The 21,327-nt window shown below is 40.3% G+C and overlaps 1 protein-coding gene across 4 annotated transcripts in view; it reads left to right on the top strand.

Annotated features, from left to right (window-relative positions):
• The window catches only part of TM6SF1 (transmembrane 6 superfamily member 1), a 1,348,214-nt gene that overhangs the window by 865,559 nt on the left and 461,328 nt on the right, over positions 1 to 21,327 (top strand). For all 4 annotated transcript variants that reach the window (XM_044077795.1, XM_044077793.1, XM_044077792.1 and 1 more), the window contains exon 5: positions 13,778 to 13,860. In XM_044077795.1, coding sequence (XP_043933730.1) covers positions 13,778 to 13,860 — 83 coding nt within the window. The remainder of the gene's footprint in view (positions 1 to 13,777; positions 13,861 to 21,327) is intronic.

Genomic DNA, 21,327 nt, shown 5'->3' with positions numbered 1-21,327 from the left:
GGTGCAAGCTTGAATACAACTGCCCAGATGGCTTACCTTATGCCAGAAAAGCAAATTCAATTGATGACTTACTTCAAACAGGTGGCCTCAAAAACCCTGCTATCTGTAAGACAAATTCTGCAGGCCTTGGGGTACATGGCCTCCTGCATTCTTCTAATTCCATATGCAAGACTGCATATGAGGAAACTTCAGTGGTACTTAAAAAGTTTATGGAGTCAACATTGTCACAGCCTGGAAACAATGATTCCTACTATACCTTGTCTGCAACTGGAGTTCCTATGGTGGGTAGAGGCTTGCCACCAAAACAAGGGACTGCCATTTACTACACCCCCTGCCGCCCAAACCCTAACAGATGCATCAGACTATGCTTGGGGGGCTCATCTGGCAGGGAAGTGCATTCAGGGCAAATGGAGCCCAAATCAAATGCACCTACATATCAATCAAAAAGAGATGCTAGCTGTACAGAATGCTCTGACAGCCTTCAAGGACTACCTTCATCCAGGACAACTACGGATAAAGACAGACAATACCACAGTTATGTGGTACATAAACAAGCAGGGGGGTACACATTCCTACCCCCTTTGCAGACTAGCCATGGCATTGTGGAACACGGCCTTGACCTATCAGATACAACTACAAGCTCAATTCCTGCCAGGAAAGCTAAATACTCTGGCAGACGAACTAAGCAGAAAGCTTATGGACCCAGACGAATGGAAACTGGAGCCACAAGTTTTCAACATGTTGACACGCAAATGGGGGAACCCAGACATAGATCTTTTTACCTCACCCCAGAACTATCAGTTGGACAAATTCTGCACAAGAATTCATCACAAAAAAGCTTGGAAGGTGGATGCTCTATCATTCAGCTGGAAAAACCCATCAGTCTATGCTTTTCCCCCTCTGCCTCTGCCCTCCAAAGTTCTGCTAAAAGTCAAACAGGACAAACCAAAAATGATTCTGATTGCTCCAGACTGGCCTCGCCAACACTGGTACCCACTCCTGCGCAATGTGTCACACCTTCCTCCGTGGCACCTGCCTCAGACACCTTACCTACTGTCTCAGCAGAACTACCAAATTCTGCACCCTCAGCTACAAACTTTGAATCTTGCAGCATGGGTAATCAACTAATTTCACCCTTGGCATCCCTCAGCAAACCAGTGATAGGTTCATACTAGGCTATCTGCCCTAGGGCATTTATAAGCCTAGCCAGAATGTGTTTGGCTTTCGCCACCCATTTTAAATTTATTTTGCTATGCCCTTTTTCAAGGTTAGTATACTGTGCCTCTGTCTAACAGTGACACAGAAGTGATACCCGGGGTAAACCTACGATCTCCCATCCACTCATCAAGATTCCTCTTGAAGAGAGTCAATGAGGGACTCTGCCTAACTTGGACTGGGATTTTATTCCAGAGTGAAGGGAGCCTCTGGGTTATGAATCTGTCCCTCCAGCATGTCCTATTTATTTCAGTGCTGAGGTTCAAGTCTCTCAAGCGTAGCTCGATGGGATTTGGATTTTCTGAGGTGCAGCATGTCCATTAATTCGGGTTGTACATGGCTTTATCGTCAGGCACAGATCGCCTCTGAACAGGCGGTATGCCACTGAGTAGAGCTGGAGTTTCTTTAACCGGGCAGCATATGGCATCTGTTTGAGCCCTTTGATCCTCTTGGTGAGGTACTTTTGGGGTCTTTCCAGTTGCTGCAGGTGTCTGGTAAGGTACATCCCAAAAGGGGCATTGTACTCAATTATGGGCCTGATGAGGGATGAGTAAAGAGGCACGATGACCTCCCCTGATCTAGATGTGAATCCCTTCATGATTAGGTGGGCTATATAAAATGTTTTTCTAACCACTTTGGCCACGTGGTTGTCAAATGAGAGATTGCTATCAACTTGGGTCCCCAGGTCCCTAATTACTTCTTCTGTACTTAATGGATTACCACCTATGTGGTAATTTGTGGGCACATTGTTTTTGCCAAAGGGAATGACTATACACTTTTTGGCATTTAGCTTGAGGCCATGGCTCTGGCACCAGTTGTCTGTTTCTATGAGGCCCTTTTGGAGGATGCTTGTGTCGGCTGGAGAGTCGATTATGGCGCCCAGTTTGCAGTCATCTGCGAACTTCGTCAGCCACAGTCCTTCCGTGTTGGCCTGTACCTCCGAGAAATATATACTGAACAAGAGAGGTCCCAGGACTGAGCCTTGTGGGACACCACTTGTAACTGGTTTGGAGTCTGACATGGCTCCAGCAATTCTAACCATGTGGGTTCTGTCCTTGAGCCAGTTTGCAATCCATCTAGTGACATAGGGGTTTATATTTAAGCTGGTGAGCTTATCTATAATGCCCGAGTGGGGTATTGTATCGAAGGCTTTTGCGAGGTCCAGGTAGGCTGTGTGGACCACCTTCCCCTCGTCAATGGCCTTGGTGACTGTTTCAAAGAAAACAACCAGGTTTAAGAGGCAGGATCTGCCCTTAACAAAGCCGAACTGGGTAGGATCCAGTGTCTGTAGGTCCCCAATATCTTTTTATGAGGTCCATGATGATCCTTTCCATAGCTTTGCAGACCAAGCTAGTCAGGCTTATGGGGCGATAGTTTCCAGGATCCGTTGAGGCACCACCTTTATGGAGAGGGACCACTGTTGCTGATGGATGTCATTTTGGAGGCTAGAAGACCTAGTACTAGAAAATCTAATGCTGACAAATGGAAAAGATTCTGTGCCTGGAACCATTCACAAGGAATAAGCACAGCAATGCCCAATATTCCTCAGATTCTGCAATACTTAACTGAGATGCTTCACAAGGGCCTATCCTTTTCTTCCATAAAAATCCATGCCTCTGCCATTTCAGCTCATTACAACACAGAACCTCCCCTCTTCTCTCATCCTCTACTAAAGCAGTATCTCAGAGGGGCCAAAAACTTAAGACCTCCCAGGAGAGCACTAACTCCTGCATGGGATCTCAATTTTGTTTTGGAAAACCTCACTCTCCCTCCTTTTGAGCCAGCTACTACTGCAGACCTAAAATTTCTCTCCTGGAAAACAGCTTTCCTTTTAGCAGTCACTTCAGCTGGAAGGATTTCAGAATTACAGGCTCTTATGGCAGTGGAGCCTTTCATTATTTTTCATCCGGAGAGGGTGGCTCTCAGAACTAATCCATCTTTCATGCCTAAGGTGGTATCCAATGTGGCTCTTAATCAGACCATTCATCTGCCAACCTTCTTCCCCAATCCACAGAACAAGGGTGAGCGGATTTTGCATTCATTGGATGTACAAAGACAACTTAGATTCTACTTAAACAGGACAAAATCTCTAAGAACATCTGAACAACTATTGGTGGCATTTGCTGCAGGGGCAGAGGGAAAGGTTATTTCAAAGCAGACTATTTCCAAATGGATAAGCCATTGTATTCATTTCTGCTATATGCACCATGTTAAACCTATCCCCAGGGGAATCAGGTCTCATTGCACCAGGGCTGCATCTACTTCTGCAGCCTTTCTCAGAGGGGTTCCTACCAGAGACATTCTAGAAGCTGCTACCTGGAGCTCAGTTCATACGTTCACCAAGCATTACCATTTACCTCTCTACTCTAAATCCAGAGCTGGCTTTGCCACTGCTGTCCTGCAGGGCCTTATAGCTGCTCCTAATGCTGTATAATTCCATCCTCCCAACCATAGCTTTGGGATTCTACCCAAATGTAATGACTGCAACAGTGAAACACGAAGAACATAGTACAGTTGTGTACACTTACCATAAATGTAGATGTTCGAGTGTATTCACTGTTGCAATCCTGGTTACCCACCCTCCATCCCCCTGTTTTTCTCTTACTATACCTCTCCTTTCTTTTACTATGCTTAAAAGCCTTTTTGGGTGTATTTGCTTTTGTTTGGAGGTGTATTTTTTGTGTTTTGCATTACATACTTATATATATTTTGCTCCCCGTTTGGGGGGAACCTGACATCTGGGGCAAGAAAAACTGATGTAATGGCATCGGCTGAATGTTTTATACCCCTGACGACCTGACGTCATGGAAGAAGGGACAGCAACCGACGCAGGACCCAAGACTTTGTTAATCAGGCCGACTGAGGGTAACCTGCCAGCAAATTACCCAAATGTAATAACTGCAACAGTGAATACACTCAAACATCTACATTTATGGTAAGTGTACACAACTGTACTTTTTGAAACAACCCATACTAAGTATCGTAACCTACATCAACAAATAAGACTCTGAGAGATAGGTACTTAACCCAATGCATTCCTCACTTGGGAAGCAAGTGCTCGCTGTACATGTCAAACAAAGCAGTACTCTGCTTTCAGAGTTAATCTTGAAATTTGGATGGGCAGCCATAATATCCTCCCTGGGTATCCTGAGTAGCCCTTCAAGTAAAAACTGATGAACACTGTTGAATCGCACTGTAACTTGGAGGGCATATTTGGTTACACACTTAATGGTTTGCTTGACTGCTTGCTTAGTATCAACCTGTGAATTTAAGAAGTCTGCTCGGCATTTGAATGGCTTTTAATCATCATCTTGCCCACTTTGGTTTTGCTGAAATCAGCCAGGATATCAACTCCCCTGATGGGCCTGTTGGAGTCCTGACTGCAGTGTTTGCTTATCTGTTGGTAGATGGTCCTCTGCATTCACCATGGCTTGCATAATCATAACGAGTGACAAATGAATTCTAGACCTGTTCAGCTTCTGAGAAGTCCTAGAGGTCCCAGGCCCTCCAGCAAGGGATGCATGAGCAGGCAGGGTGCACATCTATGGAACATTTGGGACTGGCCCAGAGTGTACTGCTGAGAGAGGCCACAGAAGTTTTTCCTGCACAGGAGGAGGCTAGGAGTTCTACTCCGAGTACTTCTTAGTCCTAAGTACTACAAATGATTTTTGTGCCACTGTGGACATCAGCGATTTTAGCCAATCCCTCTCCTGCATATGGCTCTGGATGGTCTCCCTGCAGGGGACCATGCCGTTGCTCCCTGAGGGGCTGGATTGTATTTCCAGGTATGATGGATACTTTTTCACACATCAGCATGCGGCATCTACAGACAAGATTTTTCCAGTTCATTCTTTGCAGACAGCATTTTCTTTGTAAAGTGTTTCCTTTTTTTTTTTTTTTTTTTTTTTTTTATAAATCCCCAGATTCTTTAAGTTGCACTGATTAGATTATCATTCTCTTACGCTTACTTGTATTTCATAATGCTCCTAGTTTAAAATGTTTGCAACAAAATATATCAGTTTGATTTTTAAGCTGCATAGTTTATTGGTACAGTTTGTTCTTTGAGGTGTTTGGCATTGTGACAAGGGACTGCTGGTATTCCTGTACCTGAAAGACTGACTCTGTAGCCCTCTACAGGAACTCCCTAAAGGTAGACCATTTGCTGGGTGCGTCTCCTATAAGTCACTATAAATTTGAGAAAATGCTCCCTGACGCCCATCCGAGTAGTCAGTAGATTTGGATTTTCCCTAGAGCTAGTCATTCCTGCCATTAGAAAGGGCTCAGGGAGACTTGGCCTTAGCCTCCTGGGTGATTGCACAGTATAAGGTTCTTGCTTGAACTGTGCAGCTGCTACTGGGCCTCCTGGAGACCATGATTGTTGTTGTTCCCTCTGAATATCTCAGGGTGTGAGTGCTGCACTTGGCAGAGAGTTGTTGAAGAGTTCAGAGTCACCATGTGGTGATGGGCCTATTGTTGCTGTTATACCCTTACTGTAAGGCCATGTGTTGGTGGACCATCCCTATCAATGTGGTGGATTTTCCTTTCTCACAGCCAAACCTTTTGCAGATCTTGAAGATGGTGCTTCAGTAGTGGACTTGGAGGCTTACTCCATGGTGCAAGCAGTATGATTCCATGGAAGGAGAAACTGTAAATCAACCATTTGGAATTTTTTAGTGCTTATGAGTAGCAGGTGCTTCGAAGACCTCACTACATTCTGTCAGACATCCTACTCCCTCATATGGTATCCAAATAAGCAGTGGGCAGAAAATCAGTGCTCATGTTGCACTGGACCATGAACAGGCTTTCTTCTGTCAATGGTTCTCACATCAGGAGAAGTAAACAAGATGGTGGATGCTTTCATCTGGGTCTTCAGACCTCTCTTTGAACTAAGGATTCTTAAGCTATGCCTAGTCAGACGTTTACAAAAGTAGGACTCACAGAAGAATGCAGTCTTTCCCTCTTCTGTTCATTGAGGCAGAAAAACATGGACGTAGGGATGGATGCATCCATTCTGTGCTATGGGATCATGCTGTACTCCATTGTGCCTTTCCCACTAATTCTGTACTTCATTACAAAAATCAGAGAAGGAAGACCAGAACTCATCATCTTCAGCCATTGTGGCCAGGAAGGGCATAGCTCTTAATATTAAAAAAAAAAAAAAAAAAACACGTACTAAATTGTCTTTAAGACCTAGTCATACATACATTAATAGAAAAGAAAGAAAACCATATTAACTTGTTTCATTTACATGTATTGTACATTATGTACATGTTTTCTTTCTGTATGACAACTGTTGTTCAGTCTAATATTACATAATTGCTCAGTTCCTGCCTTCCCCTTAAACCTCATTCCTCCTCCTCCTCCTGAGCATTATTTTTTGCTTGTGTTTTTCCTGCAAATTCCATTTATTTCTATGTAATTACTTCTTTACTTTTCTAAAGGTCCCACTTCCAGTTCTTTTATCGCTTCTACAATGTTCAGTACTTCAAATTCAGTTGGTTTAGATTTTGATTTTCATTTTTTTCTACTCGTTTTTTTGACAGCCAGTATAATTAAACTTAATAAGGCCTTACCATGTTTAGGGAATTTAGATCCTGTGTCCCAGCAAAAAAAGAATCATTTCCTTAGGTGCAGCCATTTGCTAGTCCAGCATTTCTGACAAGAGTTTGGAATCTTAAAATCTGCCAACGCATTATACTCCCAAAAAACATCTTCCTAGTTACCTCTTTTTTCACTGAGACACTTTCAACATCTCCTATCTACCCGAGGAAAATTTATTTGAAGTCTACTTTGGGTACAAGAATACCTATCCAGATGCTTCTAAGCAAATATCCAAAACCTTCTGGATTTTAGTACGCATGTCCTTCCATTATTCCTTTGTATATTGTTTTTCCAGTCTCTCCTCCCAGTCTTTTCTAATGCCCTCTGATTGATTCTTGTAGTTATAAAATATTTTACATATCCTATTAATTATCCCTTTATCTTTAGCTTCAAGATTCAACTAAAAATTGTACAAGAGCAGATCTTTCACTTGAGACTCCCTTATCCATTTCTTTTTGCCTATGCTCTGATGTCAGTACCTGCTAGTGAAGGCAATCTCCCTGACCTGCAGTTAAAGAAGTTCTTTACTGACAAAGTTCAGCAGAGGGATTTGAAAAGACATAGAGTGCTGCTTCCACAGATATCTGAGAAACCATTGAAATGTTCTCATGTGTAATCTGTCCAGTGGGATCATTAGAACAGTGGAGGCCATTCTTTCCAAAATCCTGAAATTTTCTCTTGCAGTAGTTACTGATTGCCGAGAAAAATGGAAGAAACCGTACTTAGTAAAAGGTTACTTTTTAAAAAATATATATATGAAATATTTGGTGAGCAAATGTCTGTAACTAAGAAAAGGATGTTTTTTTTCAGCTGGGGCACTGGATCTGAATTGCCTAAACATAGTAAGGCCTTATCCAGTTTAATTCTGTTGGCTGCCAAGAAATTACTAGAAATGTAAATCAAAGTCTAAAACAACTGTATTTGAAATATTGACTATTATAAAAGAAATAAAAGAACTGGAAGAGGGATCTTTAGAAAAGGAAGGAGCAAATTACATGGAGATAAATGGAAATTGTATGAACAAAATAATGTTGAGGTGGAAGACTGATGTTTAAGGAAAGGCAGGAATTCAGCCATTTATGTAATGTTGGACTGATGACAATTACAAAGAAAGAAAAGATGTGATGTATAATGCATGTAAATGGAAAAAATGTTAATATGGTTTGTTTTCTTTTCTGTATGTATGTTTGCCTTTGTCTTAAATGAAGATTTAATAAATAAAGAACTTATTTAGTGGACAGACCAATTGTATCTGAATTCAGGTCTTCCATTCCCCCAGCCACATCTTGGTCTGGAACCATGGATGCTTTGTTTTTTGTTTGGGGTGGGGTGTATCCAAGGAAATCAAAGTACAAGGTCTTTTGGACCTTTTCAAGAAATAAATATATAAATCAACAAAAAATGGTGGTAATGATAAATGCTTTATGGACCTTGAACTATTTGTGGATTCAAGTATCTCTTTTGATGATCACAACATGCCACAGTGATATGGTATATAAACAAGGGGGGCCAGATCCTACTCACTCTGCAGAGTAGCCACAGTAGCTTGAGAATTCTCATCTCAACCAATCTCTCCCTTGAGGCTGTTTATATTCTGTCAGAACAGAATACTGTGGCAGATACTCTGTGCAGATCCATGGCAGACACCCACAAATGGAAATTACACCCTTGAGTCTTTCAGGATATTATTAATCGGTGATGAATTACCCAAATAGATCTGTTTGCCTCCATCTTCAACAGACAAATAAAAAAAAATTCTGCTCCAGGATTGTCTGCAGAAAGGAATGGAAGACAGATGCCTTTTCTTTCCTGTGAACTGGAATGTTCCTTCATTCTCTCCCCCACACACACTTTTTTAAAGATCCAAGTAGATTATCTCAAAAAAGTCTTGGTAACCTCCGTTTGTCCCAGACAATGTTAGTCCTCCTTTCTCATGAAAGTGACTAGTAGCAGTTTCCGCAAAATTCCACACGCAATGGATTTACTCACACAGAACAAGGAATCTCTGATTCATCACAACCTACAGAAACTACATTTGACTAAGCAGATGATATAATTATGATTACATTGAGGCCCCTCTTTTCTGAGGCTGTGCAACAGGTATTAAAGGAGGCTAAGGCTGCTAGAAATTCCTATTTGGCTAAATGAAAAAAATTCTCTAGTTGGTGTCACAAAATGGAACTTTTCAAGGCTGAAGCTCCTCTTGTTTCCCTGAGTATCTGTGTGAATTGCTCAAATCTAGCCTTTCCTATTTGTCTATTAAGATTCATCTTTTCATTGTTTTTTCTTTTCTGCCTTGAGGTTCCCATTTCCTCTTTATCTCCGGTGTAACAATTTTTGAAAGTGGTACAACACATTCAACCACCTAAAAAATAGGTGGTTCCTCCTTGGGATCTTATTTTTTCCTGAGAAAAACTTACTCTCTTACCTTTTGAACCAGCCCATTGGGCTGATTTAAAGTTCTTTAACTTGGAAAACAGTTTTGCTTACTGTTTCTGACTTCATCTAGGAAAGTGTATGATTTGCAAGCTCTCATGGCAACAAAACCTCTTCTTACCTTTCACAGGGACAGGATATACGTAAGAGCTACCTTTTCATGCCAAATGAGTTTCAGAATTTACTTTAAATCACTCCATTCATCTCCCTGTGTTCTTTTTTGAACTAAAAATATGGATGTCCACAGGAAGCTGAAGAACTACATTCATAGGACAAAAGACTTTAGAGCATCAGATTACCGTTTCATTTCTTTTGAAAGTGAGAAGAAAGGACAAACCATGTCAAAAGCATTTTTTTTCCAAATTATTATTCCATGGCATCCAATTTTATTATTCTCACCATGGAAATTGACACCTTTTAACTCTCTAGTATAAAACTAGAGCTTACAAGTGCCGAAATGTGTTGAAGGTAAAACATTTTTTAAAGCTGTAAAGCACTTGGTTGTCACAAAAGAAAAAAAGAAGCAGAAGTGTAGCAGAGTAAAGTGTTTAACAGCTTTTAAAGCCATTCTATCATCAGAGAAATGGCTTCTGGCCACTGTTTGCATAACAGAGCTAAATGTTTCACGTCTTTCAATGCTGTAAAATGCTAGCTTTTTGCTTCTACAGACATTTTTCCTGTAAGCAATTGCACATTGGGGTAGCTAAAGCTCTCAGTGCTCGCAAAGAGCTGTGATCATGTTTCAGCGATCATAACTAGTTGTGATTTTGGCCTGGATGTTAATATTTGCTTCTTCAGGAAAATTTCTTGACATTGATATCTAAATGCATAGCAAGTTAGTTTTCATCAGAGAGCTAGGCGTAGTCATCTATATTATTTTTATATTTAACATAATTGTGTTAAGTCTGGTGAGTGAATGGCAGCTAAAATAAACATTCGCTGAAGAATGTGTAGTCACTTAGTTGTCATGAAGCAAAATGTACAGTTTGACATGCAATTTTCTGTGACCTTCCAGTTAGCATTTTAATATACATATCCCACTTTATACAGTAAGCTGTTAGAGTAACAATTTCATATACATTATACCACGTTTGGTTGATGGCAAAAGTGGACAGTAAGTCTAACTGCACATTGCTTGACTCTACACTAATGCACAAGAAGTGTACTGCCTAAAATAGGATGTTCATTCAGGTCAGCTGAAATTATTTCCCAATATTTCTTGTCAAAGTTGAATTTATTTTTGTAAAGAATTCTTTATCCAAAGCAGCCTTATTTAATTCACCTGTGGAAATGCACAGAGAACACATCACATGTGGCACTTAATGGAAGACCTTAAAATAATGACCTGCTAACACCACTACAGACACAGCTCCCTCCCTTAATAGTCAGGTGGCAAAAAGAAGCAACACTGTTACTTGTGGTGAACACACAGTGAAGGGATGTGTAATAATGTGGCATTTTTAACTAATAATGACTCTTGATCCTTTGTAGGTGAAGCATATGGTATCCTACAGATTAAAATGTAGTAATATTGAGCAGCACAGTTGAGGAGTACAAAGGTAACTACTTGAGTTCCTAAGGTGAGCAACAGTTACTATTGAATCTTTCTCTGCCTCACCAAGTGAAAGGAAGGTAGTCCACTTAAATATATTGCACGGTGAAAAAGAAGGGCAAGAGGATGCATGTATCATATAAATGATGGTTGCCCATCATTTTAGGCTTAACATTTATGATATGTGCACATGCCACAAGAAATCTAACAAATCAAAATAGAGTAAACCTTGTGGAAGTTGTGTAGTCTTTACACAAACAAGAACTACACTATGATTTAGTGGTATGGCATATCTTGAGAGCTGTTGTTTATATGTAGTTATGGTGTGCTTTTTGCATAGCAGTTATATTAACTATCAGGCAAGAATACAGCAGAATGTGACCCCATTGTGATGATAAATGCTGCTTCCCAGTCTTTTCCTTGAAGATCTGCTGCTGTGGTTAGTACCTTCATGAATGGAGAACAACAACAGTCATCCCTGTATAGAAAGGTGGACCTTCTACAGACTCTGGAAACTGTAAACCCATAAGTTTCATTAGGCTCATATGCAAAGCTGGAAAGAATTATCATGGAAATTATCAATAATGACACAGGAAACCTCTGGACACTGGACCCAACCCAGTTTGGTTTCATCAAGTGCAGGTCATGCCTGCCTAACCTGTGGACTTCTTTGAGAAGGTCACCAAAGCAATTTATGAGGGGAAAAATGATTCATACTACTTTCCTTGACCTGACCAAGGTAATTGACACAATACTCCACTTATATTCCACTTGGGGTTTGGTTGACATACTTAAGAGGTTTGGTACAAACCCTTATGTCACCTGGTGGATAGCCAGCTGGCTCACAGACAGGACCCAGGAAGTTAGAAATGAGGAGTCCACTTCTACAAAGAGGCTAGTCTTAAGCGGAGTCCCTCAGGGACTGGTCTTGGGAACCACTCCTTTTTGGCATTTACTTCTGTGAAGTCAAGGCCAGTGTCATTGGCCTCTGGCTAAATAAATTTGCAGATGATTACAAATTAGGAGCTGTCCTTGAATCACCCACTAACACAAATGCTCTCCAGGAAGGGCTGATACAGACAACTGGTGTCAGAGCCATGGACTAAAACTAAATGCCAAGAAATGCATAGTAGTATCCTTCAGGAAGTTATCTAGCTCTGGTAGCTATCATATTGACAACACACCCCTAAGAGTTGTCCCAGTAGTAAGGGACTTGGAGAAACACAGACAGTAATCTAGCCTTTGACCATCACATGTCTACAGTAGTGAGGAAATCATTGTGTGTTGTGCAGCTTGTAAACACAGGTGTGTTATCTAGATTGAAGGAAGTCATTCTTCATTTGTATTCTGCATTCATCAGACCTGTCAATGAGTCCATTGCCCCCTTTGGTATGTACCTAACCAGCCATATCCAGCAACTGAACGTCTGCAGAGGTTCCTTACTAAAAGAATACAGGGTATAAGTAGCATGCCCTATGCAAACCACCTCAAGGCCCTATCCCTATGTTCTGTCTCCTACAGGCTGTTGAGTGGAGACCTATGCCTGTCTGGCAATACATGGTGTTGTCAGACCCTACTCTGGTGGAAATCCTGCATATCCACAAAACAAACAGCATCAGAATTATCCATTCTGAAAATGTAAACCTTGCCTGTGATATAAATAGGACCTGGTATAGAGACTGGTATGTATCCCAAAGACTACCCCTTCTCTGGAACAGGCTCCCCATCCATGTGAAACAGAGTTTCTCCCTAACCAAATTCAAGTGTAACTTGGACAGTTGGATGGGAAACGGGAAATTCATCCTTGGTTTGCCATCTATGTATCTAATGGACACAGGCAGCCTGTAAATGGTACATCTTACAGGCCCCCTGCTTATAAATGTTTCTCCTCCCAAGGCCCTGCTTACACTTATCACGGGTACTAGAACTTGTCAGAGATTTGTGATGCATGGGCTAAGCTAAAAAAGCCCTTTTGGTGGTTAGCCTAGTAAACACCTATGAACCTATGAGTGTACTTGCTCTTTCTGTAGCAGAACATTTCTAAAAAGTTCCATTGTACAGTCTGAGTGGTGCATGGTGTCATTTGAGTTCTTTGAAAACCTTATTCCATTGCATAGATTCCCCTAGCAGTAAGTGTTCTGCCTTAAAGAATTTACCTTGGTGTTACTTGGAATAGTTGCATCAGAAGCAGGGGCAGTAACTTGACTTTGAAATGCAGGAAACCAGTTTTTCAGTGTAATGGGCAAGTATTAACCATGTCTTCCTGTATGTCATGTCAAGCAGCAACGAACATTTCATAATGTTGAATTCCTTGCTGACAGCATCTAGAATGAAGATGTGGCTGGCAGAATATATACATTTTCATGTTGAAGTCTTAACTGAATTACTAGTGCTGTTTTCATGCATGTAGTTTATGTATTTCTTAGTCTGTTACATATTAATTTTTCTTTCATTTGTATAAAAAGCCTTTGCTTGTCATATGAAAAAGCTGTTGCAGTAGGAATCATGAATGTCAGTTGCAGGAAGTGAGTGACACTGGTGATAAAACCTCTGTTTAGGAAAGTAGTTTGATATGTCATACCAAAACTGTATGTAGTTACACTGAGCAAGTAAAATAAAATATCTTAGATGATTGTGATTTTTTCAGATTGCTAAGAATTGGCATACTTGTTAGAATAGAGATGTATGCAATTATGATAAAAAAACGAAGCATTGGTGTACATGTATACTGAAGGTTGTTTGTCAGTTTTATTTACCTTTTTTGCTGTCATCTTTGCTAGTGTCAAGAACCATTGAGGCTTCTATTTCACACAGAATTCAGTGTACGAAAATTTTGAATTGGCTCCTCTGTACACATCAAAGTATTTAACTTACTGATTGTAAATTATTTGCTTTGTTCATTGTAGAGTTAATGCATGTTATGTTCCCCTGGAGATGAAAGCATGAAATTGTTTCACTTATTTTTCTTGGCAGGGAGAGCTACAGAACAATGGGCCTGTACTGGGTAGGCTCCATCCTAATGAGTGTAGCTGTGTTATTGCCTGGAACTGTTGTTGGTAAGGAATGTACGATCTTTATGCCTGTATCCGTAAAGATTAATGACACTTTTTAATGTTACAACTCTTTTAAGCTTACTTTAATGAAGGATGTGCCATATTCCTGGCTCCTTTTTACCTACATCTCCAAAATGTTTTGACATATAAAGTTATTAAGGGAAATAAATCAGAATACTTGTTTGCAAAGTGTTTTTAGACGGAACTTTTAACTTCAGAGACAGTGGCAGCAGCAACATTTTGAAATCAAATAAAAACAACATTGCTTTAGTGTAATGTTTATGCTACTTCATTTGGAAGTAGTGAAAATCTCACTTTCAGAAAGAATATAGAGACTTTTTAGACCTGACATAACAGTATATGTTCAGATTTTTTGGTAGTTTTTGCATTTGTTACCCTGTATAGATCTAATAGATATGTTTTAAATTTAATGTTTTGAGAAAGAGTTTTTAGAATTTTTAATCACTATTCTGATGCTAACTTGAATGTAATTTCAAAGGGTCATTTCTCTGTAAAGCTTCCAGATTTTAATATAAAACTTTTAGTATAAGATGCATACACACTCACAGTCATATACATTTACACTACATGGTCTAATGGCACTAAACACAAGAAGGGCCAGATTCAATAAAGTCTACGCCAAGTGTACACGATATGTATTCAAGAACATTCTTGTATCATGTTTTTTGTGCTTTCTAGTCACTCAGAAAGATTACACTAAGTGTACATGAAGTCACACTTTGTGGTAACCTGTATGAATCCTTGTCAGTATTTAAAGCTGCAAGAATATCAGAAGAAAAACTAAAATTAGGAGGAAGAAGGTGTGAATTATGTCTGTGTTGTCTGTTCACTCAGAATGGTGTGCACTTATTTTATTTATTTGACATCTGTTGACCAGGATAGTCTGACTGGGTCACATAACCCATTTTCAGTGGAGGCCTGTGGAAAAAAGCTCCACACTTATACATTTGAATATATATGTAAAGTTGCACCATGACATGTTTAAGTACATAAATCCTGGGGAAGGATATGCAGTTATCTCAAAAGCTTGCACTTATCAAGAGTTTGTTTTGCTGTGATATTTAAAATGTCAGAAATTATCAGTTTTTAAAGAAACATTTTTTTTGTCATACTAGTCAGTATTTTCTTATATTTGCTAAGGTTATCAACCAGAATACATTAAAATGTGCATGTTTTTGTTTTAAAGGGAAAGGTGCAAACTGAGTAACCAAGTGGCTAAATAGGCCTATTGTTTGTGAAGGAGGACTAGGCTTGTGGAAGCTCCATTTCAGCTATAACCTTGTTACAGAATGTTGGCAACAAAAGTAATCAGTATGCAAATTTAATGACTGTTGTCATAGTAAAGTGTGCACAGAAAACACAATACTAGCAAGTGCAACACACATAAACCTTAACAGGAGCCAGTAGCACAGCAGCCTGAGCAAGAGTAGTTCAACCTAATGTTATGTTTATGTGATCAAGCAGGGGCCCTGAGACAACAGAGATATTAATTAATGCTGTTCACTGGTAATGCTTGCACATGAACAAATAGCATTGTGTTTTGTGAGGAAGACCTAAGTGCTGTCAGAAGTTTGGCAAGGGTTGACGAAATATAAGAGAATCAAGGATGACAAACCATATTCTTGGGTCAAAAGCAGAGAACATGCTAAAAAAAGAAAAAAATGTGGAGTAACACAGTTATTAAAATGATTTGAAAGAAAAAAGATGAGAGAAAAAGACAATGCTTCAGAAAAAAAATAAGTTTGTATATCAGGGTGCTAATTAAGGTATTAAAATGGTATGCCACTGGTAGCTGGGCACATTGTTCAGCTTGTGTAGACTGACCATAAATATGTCAGCTCTGTTCTCCATTGCTTGTAACGTTTGTATGTTGCCAGTTACATTAGTAGTAAGTAGAGAGCTGCCATATTCTAGTGTAAGACGTAGGAATCCCTGGGTCTATATTACCTTATCGAAAAACCTAGTCAGCAAACACTTATTCGTCGACCAATAAACAGCAAACTCTCACGTCTTTGAACGGCCACTTCAGCAAATTTTTTCTTGGGGGGAAAAAATTGCTTGCCCAACTGAAAATGAGCCAATATTTCAAATCTTTCAAAGTGGGGAGGTTTCATCCCACCTCCACCCCCCAACTAAATATACCAACTTTGAGATCGCACTACAGTGGAGAAAAGGGCAAATTCATGACAATGACCAAGCGATTTTTTTCCCCTAGGAAAAAATTCAATGAAGTGGCTGTTTGAAGACGTGAGAGTTCACTATTTATTGGTAGGTGAACAAGTGTTCGCTGACTAGGTTTTTCTGTAAGGTAATATAAACCCGCAATCCCTTACAAAGGAAAATTCTAACATTTTTGGTAAGCAAACGAGCAATTTTACAAACTGAGGACCTTTTTAACCTTTTTGACAGTTTTAGAAGTCTGTCCAGCCTCATATGCAAAGCCATGTAAAGACCTATCATAGGTCTAATCAGCCAGGAAATAGGGAATCTTGAAACACTAGACCCACTCAGTTTGGATTCGTCAAGGGCAGGTCATGCTTAATCTACCCAGTGGAGTTTCTGCAAAGGTCACCAAAGCAGTGGATGAAGGCAAACTGGTACACACCATCATATACTTACACCTGGCAAAAGCTTTTGACACAATTCACAACTCAGGCATAGTAGAAAAGCTGAATAAACCCCTATGTCACACTCTGGATTGCCAACTTTCTCACAAATAGGATGCAGAAAATCATAACAGGGGAAGTTACTGCCACAAAAAGACCAGGCACCAGTGGAGTTCCCCCCAAGAGTTTTCTGCTGGGACCTCTCCTGTTTAGTATATCATTTTTTGTTCAAGTAAAAGCCAATACCAAAGGGCCTTGGCTGATTAGGTTTGTGCAAGCTATGAGCAGTCATTGAATCCCCAAATGACTTTGTCATCCTGCAGAAAGGTTTGTCCCAAATAAGTAAATAACTGGTGCCAAAATCGTGGACTGAAACTAAATGCCAAAAAATGCATTATTATATTCTTTGGGAAGTCATCTATCCCAGGGAACTATCACATTAACAATATGCTCCTGAGAGCTGACCCTGTTGTTTGGGATTTGGGAGCTTACGTAGACAGTAACCTAACTTTTGACCAACACGTGTCCATTGGTGTAAAAAAGTCCTACAATGCACAGCTTATAAACAAAGGGAATGTGTTTAGATCTAGGGATATCGTTGTTCTCCTTTACTCAGCCCTCATTAAGTTAGTCATTGAATATCATGCCATGATTGATATGTATCTGTCCAGACACATGCAACAACTGGACCACACATACACACACAGATACAGTAGTAAAAGGATCGAAGCCTAAACAGCAGGTCCTACATGGACTCAAAGCCCTGTCACTATACTCTGTATCCTACAAACTGCTAAGAAAATTACCTTTGTTTGTCATACAAGACATACTCCAACCTAGTACTAATGGATTTACTGCACATCGGCAAGTCAAATGGTATCAGAAATAATCTGTCTGGAGATCAAAATCTCTTCTGCATCATCAACATAGTGGTTTGGAGTGACAGGTATATTTCACAGAGGATACCACTGCTCTGGAACAGATCCTCCATTCATATAAAACAAAGTTCAACCCTGTCCATATTCAAGAGCAACTTGGATCTGTGGATGGGAAACAGAAAATTTACTCTCTGCACTCCATGACTGACCCCCTGTACTACTAAGTGACAGAGGCAACTCCTAAATGCTTTACTGCATGCATGGGTCCCCTCAAATTATCTATGTTATGATTCCAGTTATACTTATTAGGGGTAATGTATAGTTATTGACCATAGGACTGGTAAGGACAATCTTTAACCAAATGGGATAGGTTAATTTGAGTACAAAGAAAGGGAAATTGGCTAGGCTTAAAATGACCCTCAGGGTCAGCTAGCCTAGTACTTGCCTCTAAACTGAGACTGGCAATATATTTTTAAGGTAAAGTTAGGGTCCGTCCAGAGGTCAAAATACTTGCACTATCTCATATGTTCCTAAATCAGGTGAGGAGGCACTCAAGCATTTCTGTCTTTTGTTTTGTAATACTGATCTGTAATTCATTTCAGGAAAAAAACGTGACCCATGAAGAAGCAGAAGGTGTTAATTCAAGGTACAAGCTGTTAACAAATGAGAGACCTCCACAGCTGTTATAACAAGATCATCTGCACATAAACAGGATGGTAATGATGGAAGCTCATTGCTGAGATAGTTAAGGTATGAGCTGCTGATGGAAAAAAAACAGACCTAGGGAGTACTCCTCTATCAGTGGGAACCAAAGAAGATAAAGTATGATCAGTCTGGACTCTGAAGACATAGTCATTAAGATAGTTGAATAGCCAGCAAGATTATCCAGAAACTTGACTAGCTCAGTACAGAGTTAATAGTAAGGCACTGAATTAAAAGTTTCTTTCAAGGCAACAGTCTGTAAGTTTACCAGATGACCACAGTTTGTAGTGGAGAGGATAGCAGTCATGGTATTTTGTCATATGTGGAAACCACCTTGCCCATCATATAGCATGCTATCATAGTACATTTGATTGGATTAGAGACGTCCACTAACATTAGCTACCTCAAGTACACTGTAGAGATAAACCTGAATCCAGCCGAGGATTTTTTATTTATTTTTTTACCTGTAAGTAACCTATTGCTATTTGGAAAGATAGTGATAATAATGAAACATCAACACTTCCATTAACATTCCAATCCCAACATATAGCAATGTGTTGTTGTTTTTCTTTTGGCTTTTCCCAGTTAGGGGTCGCCACAGCGGAACTCCGGTCTGCTAATGTTGCGTGGGTGGCCTAATGGTTAAGTTGTTTACCTTATAGACACAAGGTGCAGGGATTGATTCTCACATGGGGTAATTGGCTAGGCTTAAAATGTCCCACAAGGGCAGTTAGCCTAGTAGTAATCTATGAACCTATGATTGGCAGTCGATTTTTATGGTGCCGAGGTGCCAGCCCAACGCCCAACCTTCAACGAAGGCACACCCATTCACGCATGTCTTTGTGTAATAATATAAAAACAACGCATTATGATCTGTGGGGCAGAAAACTGTTGAAATTAACAGCATTTACAAATACAAGACCATTCTCAAGTACCTTTTGCTGTATTTGAGCCCACAGAGAACCATTTGCTTGGAAGTTTCATTCTCTGAACCTTAGTTAAACCCATTTATTCCCTCCTAATTATGTCTTGCAGAAACTTGTACAGATCTTCTCTACTTGGAGGATATGAAGACTTTCACAATTTCGTTTTTGTCTATTTTAATAAAAGTAGATTTAAACTGGGAGTGTCTTCCATTTCCCATGATAGGAAAATCTTGGAAATATAAACTAGCCCACTCCTCAGCCAGAATTTCTCTAGTGACTGCTGTAACTACTTTTTGAAGGAGTCCAGTTTAGTGCAGTTCTAAAAGATGTGCATCCAAGAACCCACTCTCTCCACCTCATATCTCCCGGATATACTAGAAATTCCTGACAGCATCACACTTGATCTCTGAGTTATATTGAAATAGTTATGAAGACATTTCCACCTGAATATATGAAACTTCTGAGGTTGAGATATGTAATATTGGTCTCTGACTAGTTCTCCAACTGAGTGATGCTATTGGGTTGTTGGTATGGACCAATCATTTTCTGTAGAACTTTTCTTAAACTGGAGTTAAGCCATGTAGTTTACTTATTACTTGCTTAGAATCCCATCCCTCTAACCTAATATTGTATCTGATGTTCTCAGTTTTCATTCTGTCCTAAACGAATGGGTTCGGATCCAGTTCTGCTGTTACTAAAACTCTTGGTAACCAAAAAGTTCTTGAGTTTCTCCCTTACCCATAATGCACCAACCCTAAGCTACCTCAGATCTCATTTGCCACTTTTTGCGAAAAACGTGGTCAGTGTAGCTCTTGAGTTTTCACCGATAAGGAACAGTTTTTTCATTCAAAAATCTTCTAAAGCTTAATATTTTCATATGTTATAATGTCATTTCTTACATTTGTTAACACTTCACCTTATATGAGTTTGTAGTTCTTCAATTATCATAGTCAGTAATTTACCTTTCCCTTTTTTCCTTTATCTAGCCTTCTGTAGTTAGAATTGTTTTTCCTTCCTACACTTTCATGTAGTCTTTTCTTACCGTTGTTGGTAAATATTTCCTGTCTTTGCCTTATTAAAAAAAAAAAAAATTGTCTTACTTAATCTTTCCGTTTTATTGTTGGTGGTATAATGGTGGACAAAGGCCAATCTGGGTGTAAGAAATGTGTCAAGTGTGGGCACAAGCTACCGCTGTTGGATGCCCACACACTGTGTTTTATTGCTTAGGGCTTCAACACCTGCAGGAGGATTGTTTGATCTGCCAGAATTTCAGTCGTAGAGCTCTAGTAGAGAGGAAAAATAAGCTCATATTAAAAGAATTGTTACCTTCCTTGTTTGGAGAAGCTGCATCTGGGGCTCAATCCCCCAAATGAAAAACAAAAGAAGTTAAGTCTTCGTCTCCGAGGACTTAATACCTCACCCACCTCGGTTTCGGAGCCATCTAAGAAAAGGCCTACGTTTGATCTGAAAAGATTCCAAAGTTCTTCACCCTCAGATCCAAGGAAGAAAAAAAGTGATGGAGCCGACTATCTTGGAACTGACAAAAAAGGAATCCGATCTGACTGCCTCGAATCATATAGTTCTCCCCAGGATCAGATATTCACCGTATATTGATCCTGTACCTTCTAGGGTGCCTTCACCCTTTTTGAAATGACACCAGTCCAGGTCTCCTTCTCTTGCCTCAACTCCTTTGTCCAGAAGTCTGATGGAGGAAGACATGGAAAGAATAATGTGGAAGTTCATCTTGGTGCAGATTCAGATGGATGTCTTGCCAATTCCTACCCCCTCGGGTCAGGAGGCCCATCCATCAACTACACCCCCACTTCAACCTCCTCCTCCTCTGATCCCTTCGGTTGCTTCAGAGTCCCTGGATCCGAGCCTTCTTGGTCCATCTGGCTTGGATCTGAAGATTACATAGTCTTTGGATCCAAAGCTTAGTCTCAGTGCTCCAGTTCAGATTTCTTTGGATCCAGATGACTCTTGGAGCCAGAGCTTCCCTGTCTGGTCCAAGGTGTTCGAATTGACTCCGAATTTGTTGGAGCCATCTCTGCCTCTTGGAGCATTGGCACTGGATAGCACAGCTGTAGCTTTCTCCTCGGGGAGATTGCCTTTGGAGCAGGGGAGGACAATGGTCTAGAAGCTTGCCTTCTCGGCACCGGGGTCTGCTCTCTCTCTTCGGGACTATCGGCCTGCAAGGTTGTGAAGAGGGTGTTCTCTGCTTCGATAAGACTGGCGGATCTAACCCCCCGAGATCCTCAACCTTCTACCCTGATGTCTCTGCACTTAGAACTCATCATTCTTTCCTACAGGGACAGCCAGTCTGAGATCTCCAGGCTT

Source organism: Protopterus annectens, chromosome 7.part0 (genome assembly GCF_019279795.1).
Source record: "Protopterus annectens isolate FY-2018-M chromosome 7.part0, PAN1.0, whole genome shotgun sequence".
Classification (NCBI taxonomy): Eukaryota; Metazoa; Chordata; order Ceratodontiformes; family Protopteridae; genus Protopterus; species Protopterus annectens.
The sequence above is the reverse complement of the archived record's forward strand: the minus strand, read 5'-3'. Positions and strand labels throughout refer to the sequence as shown.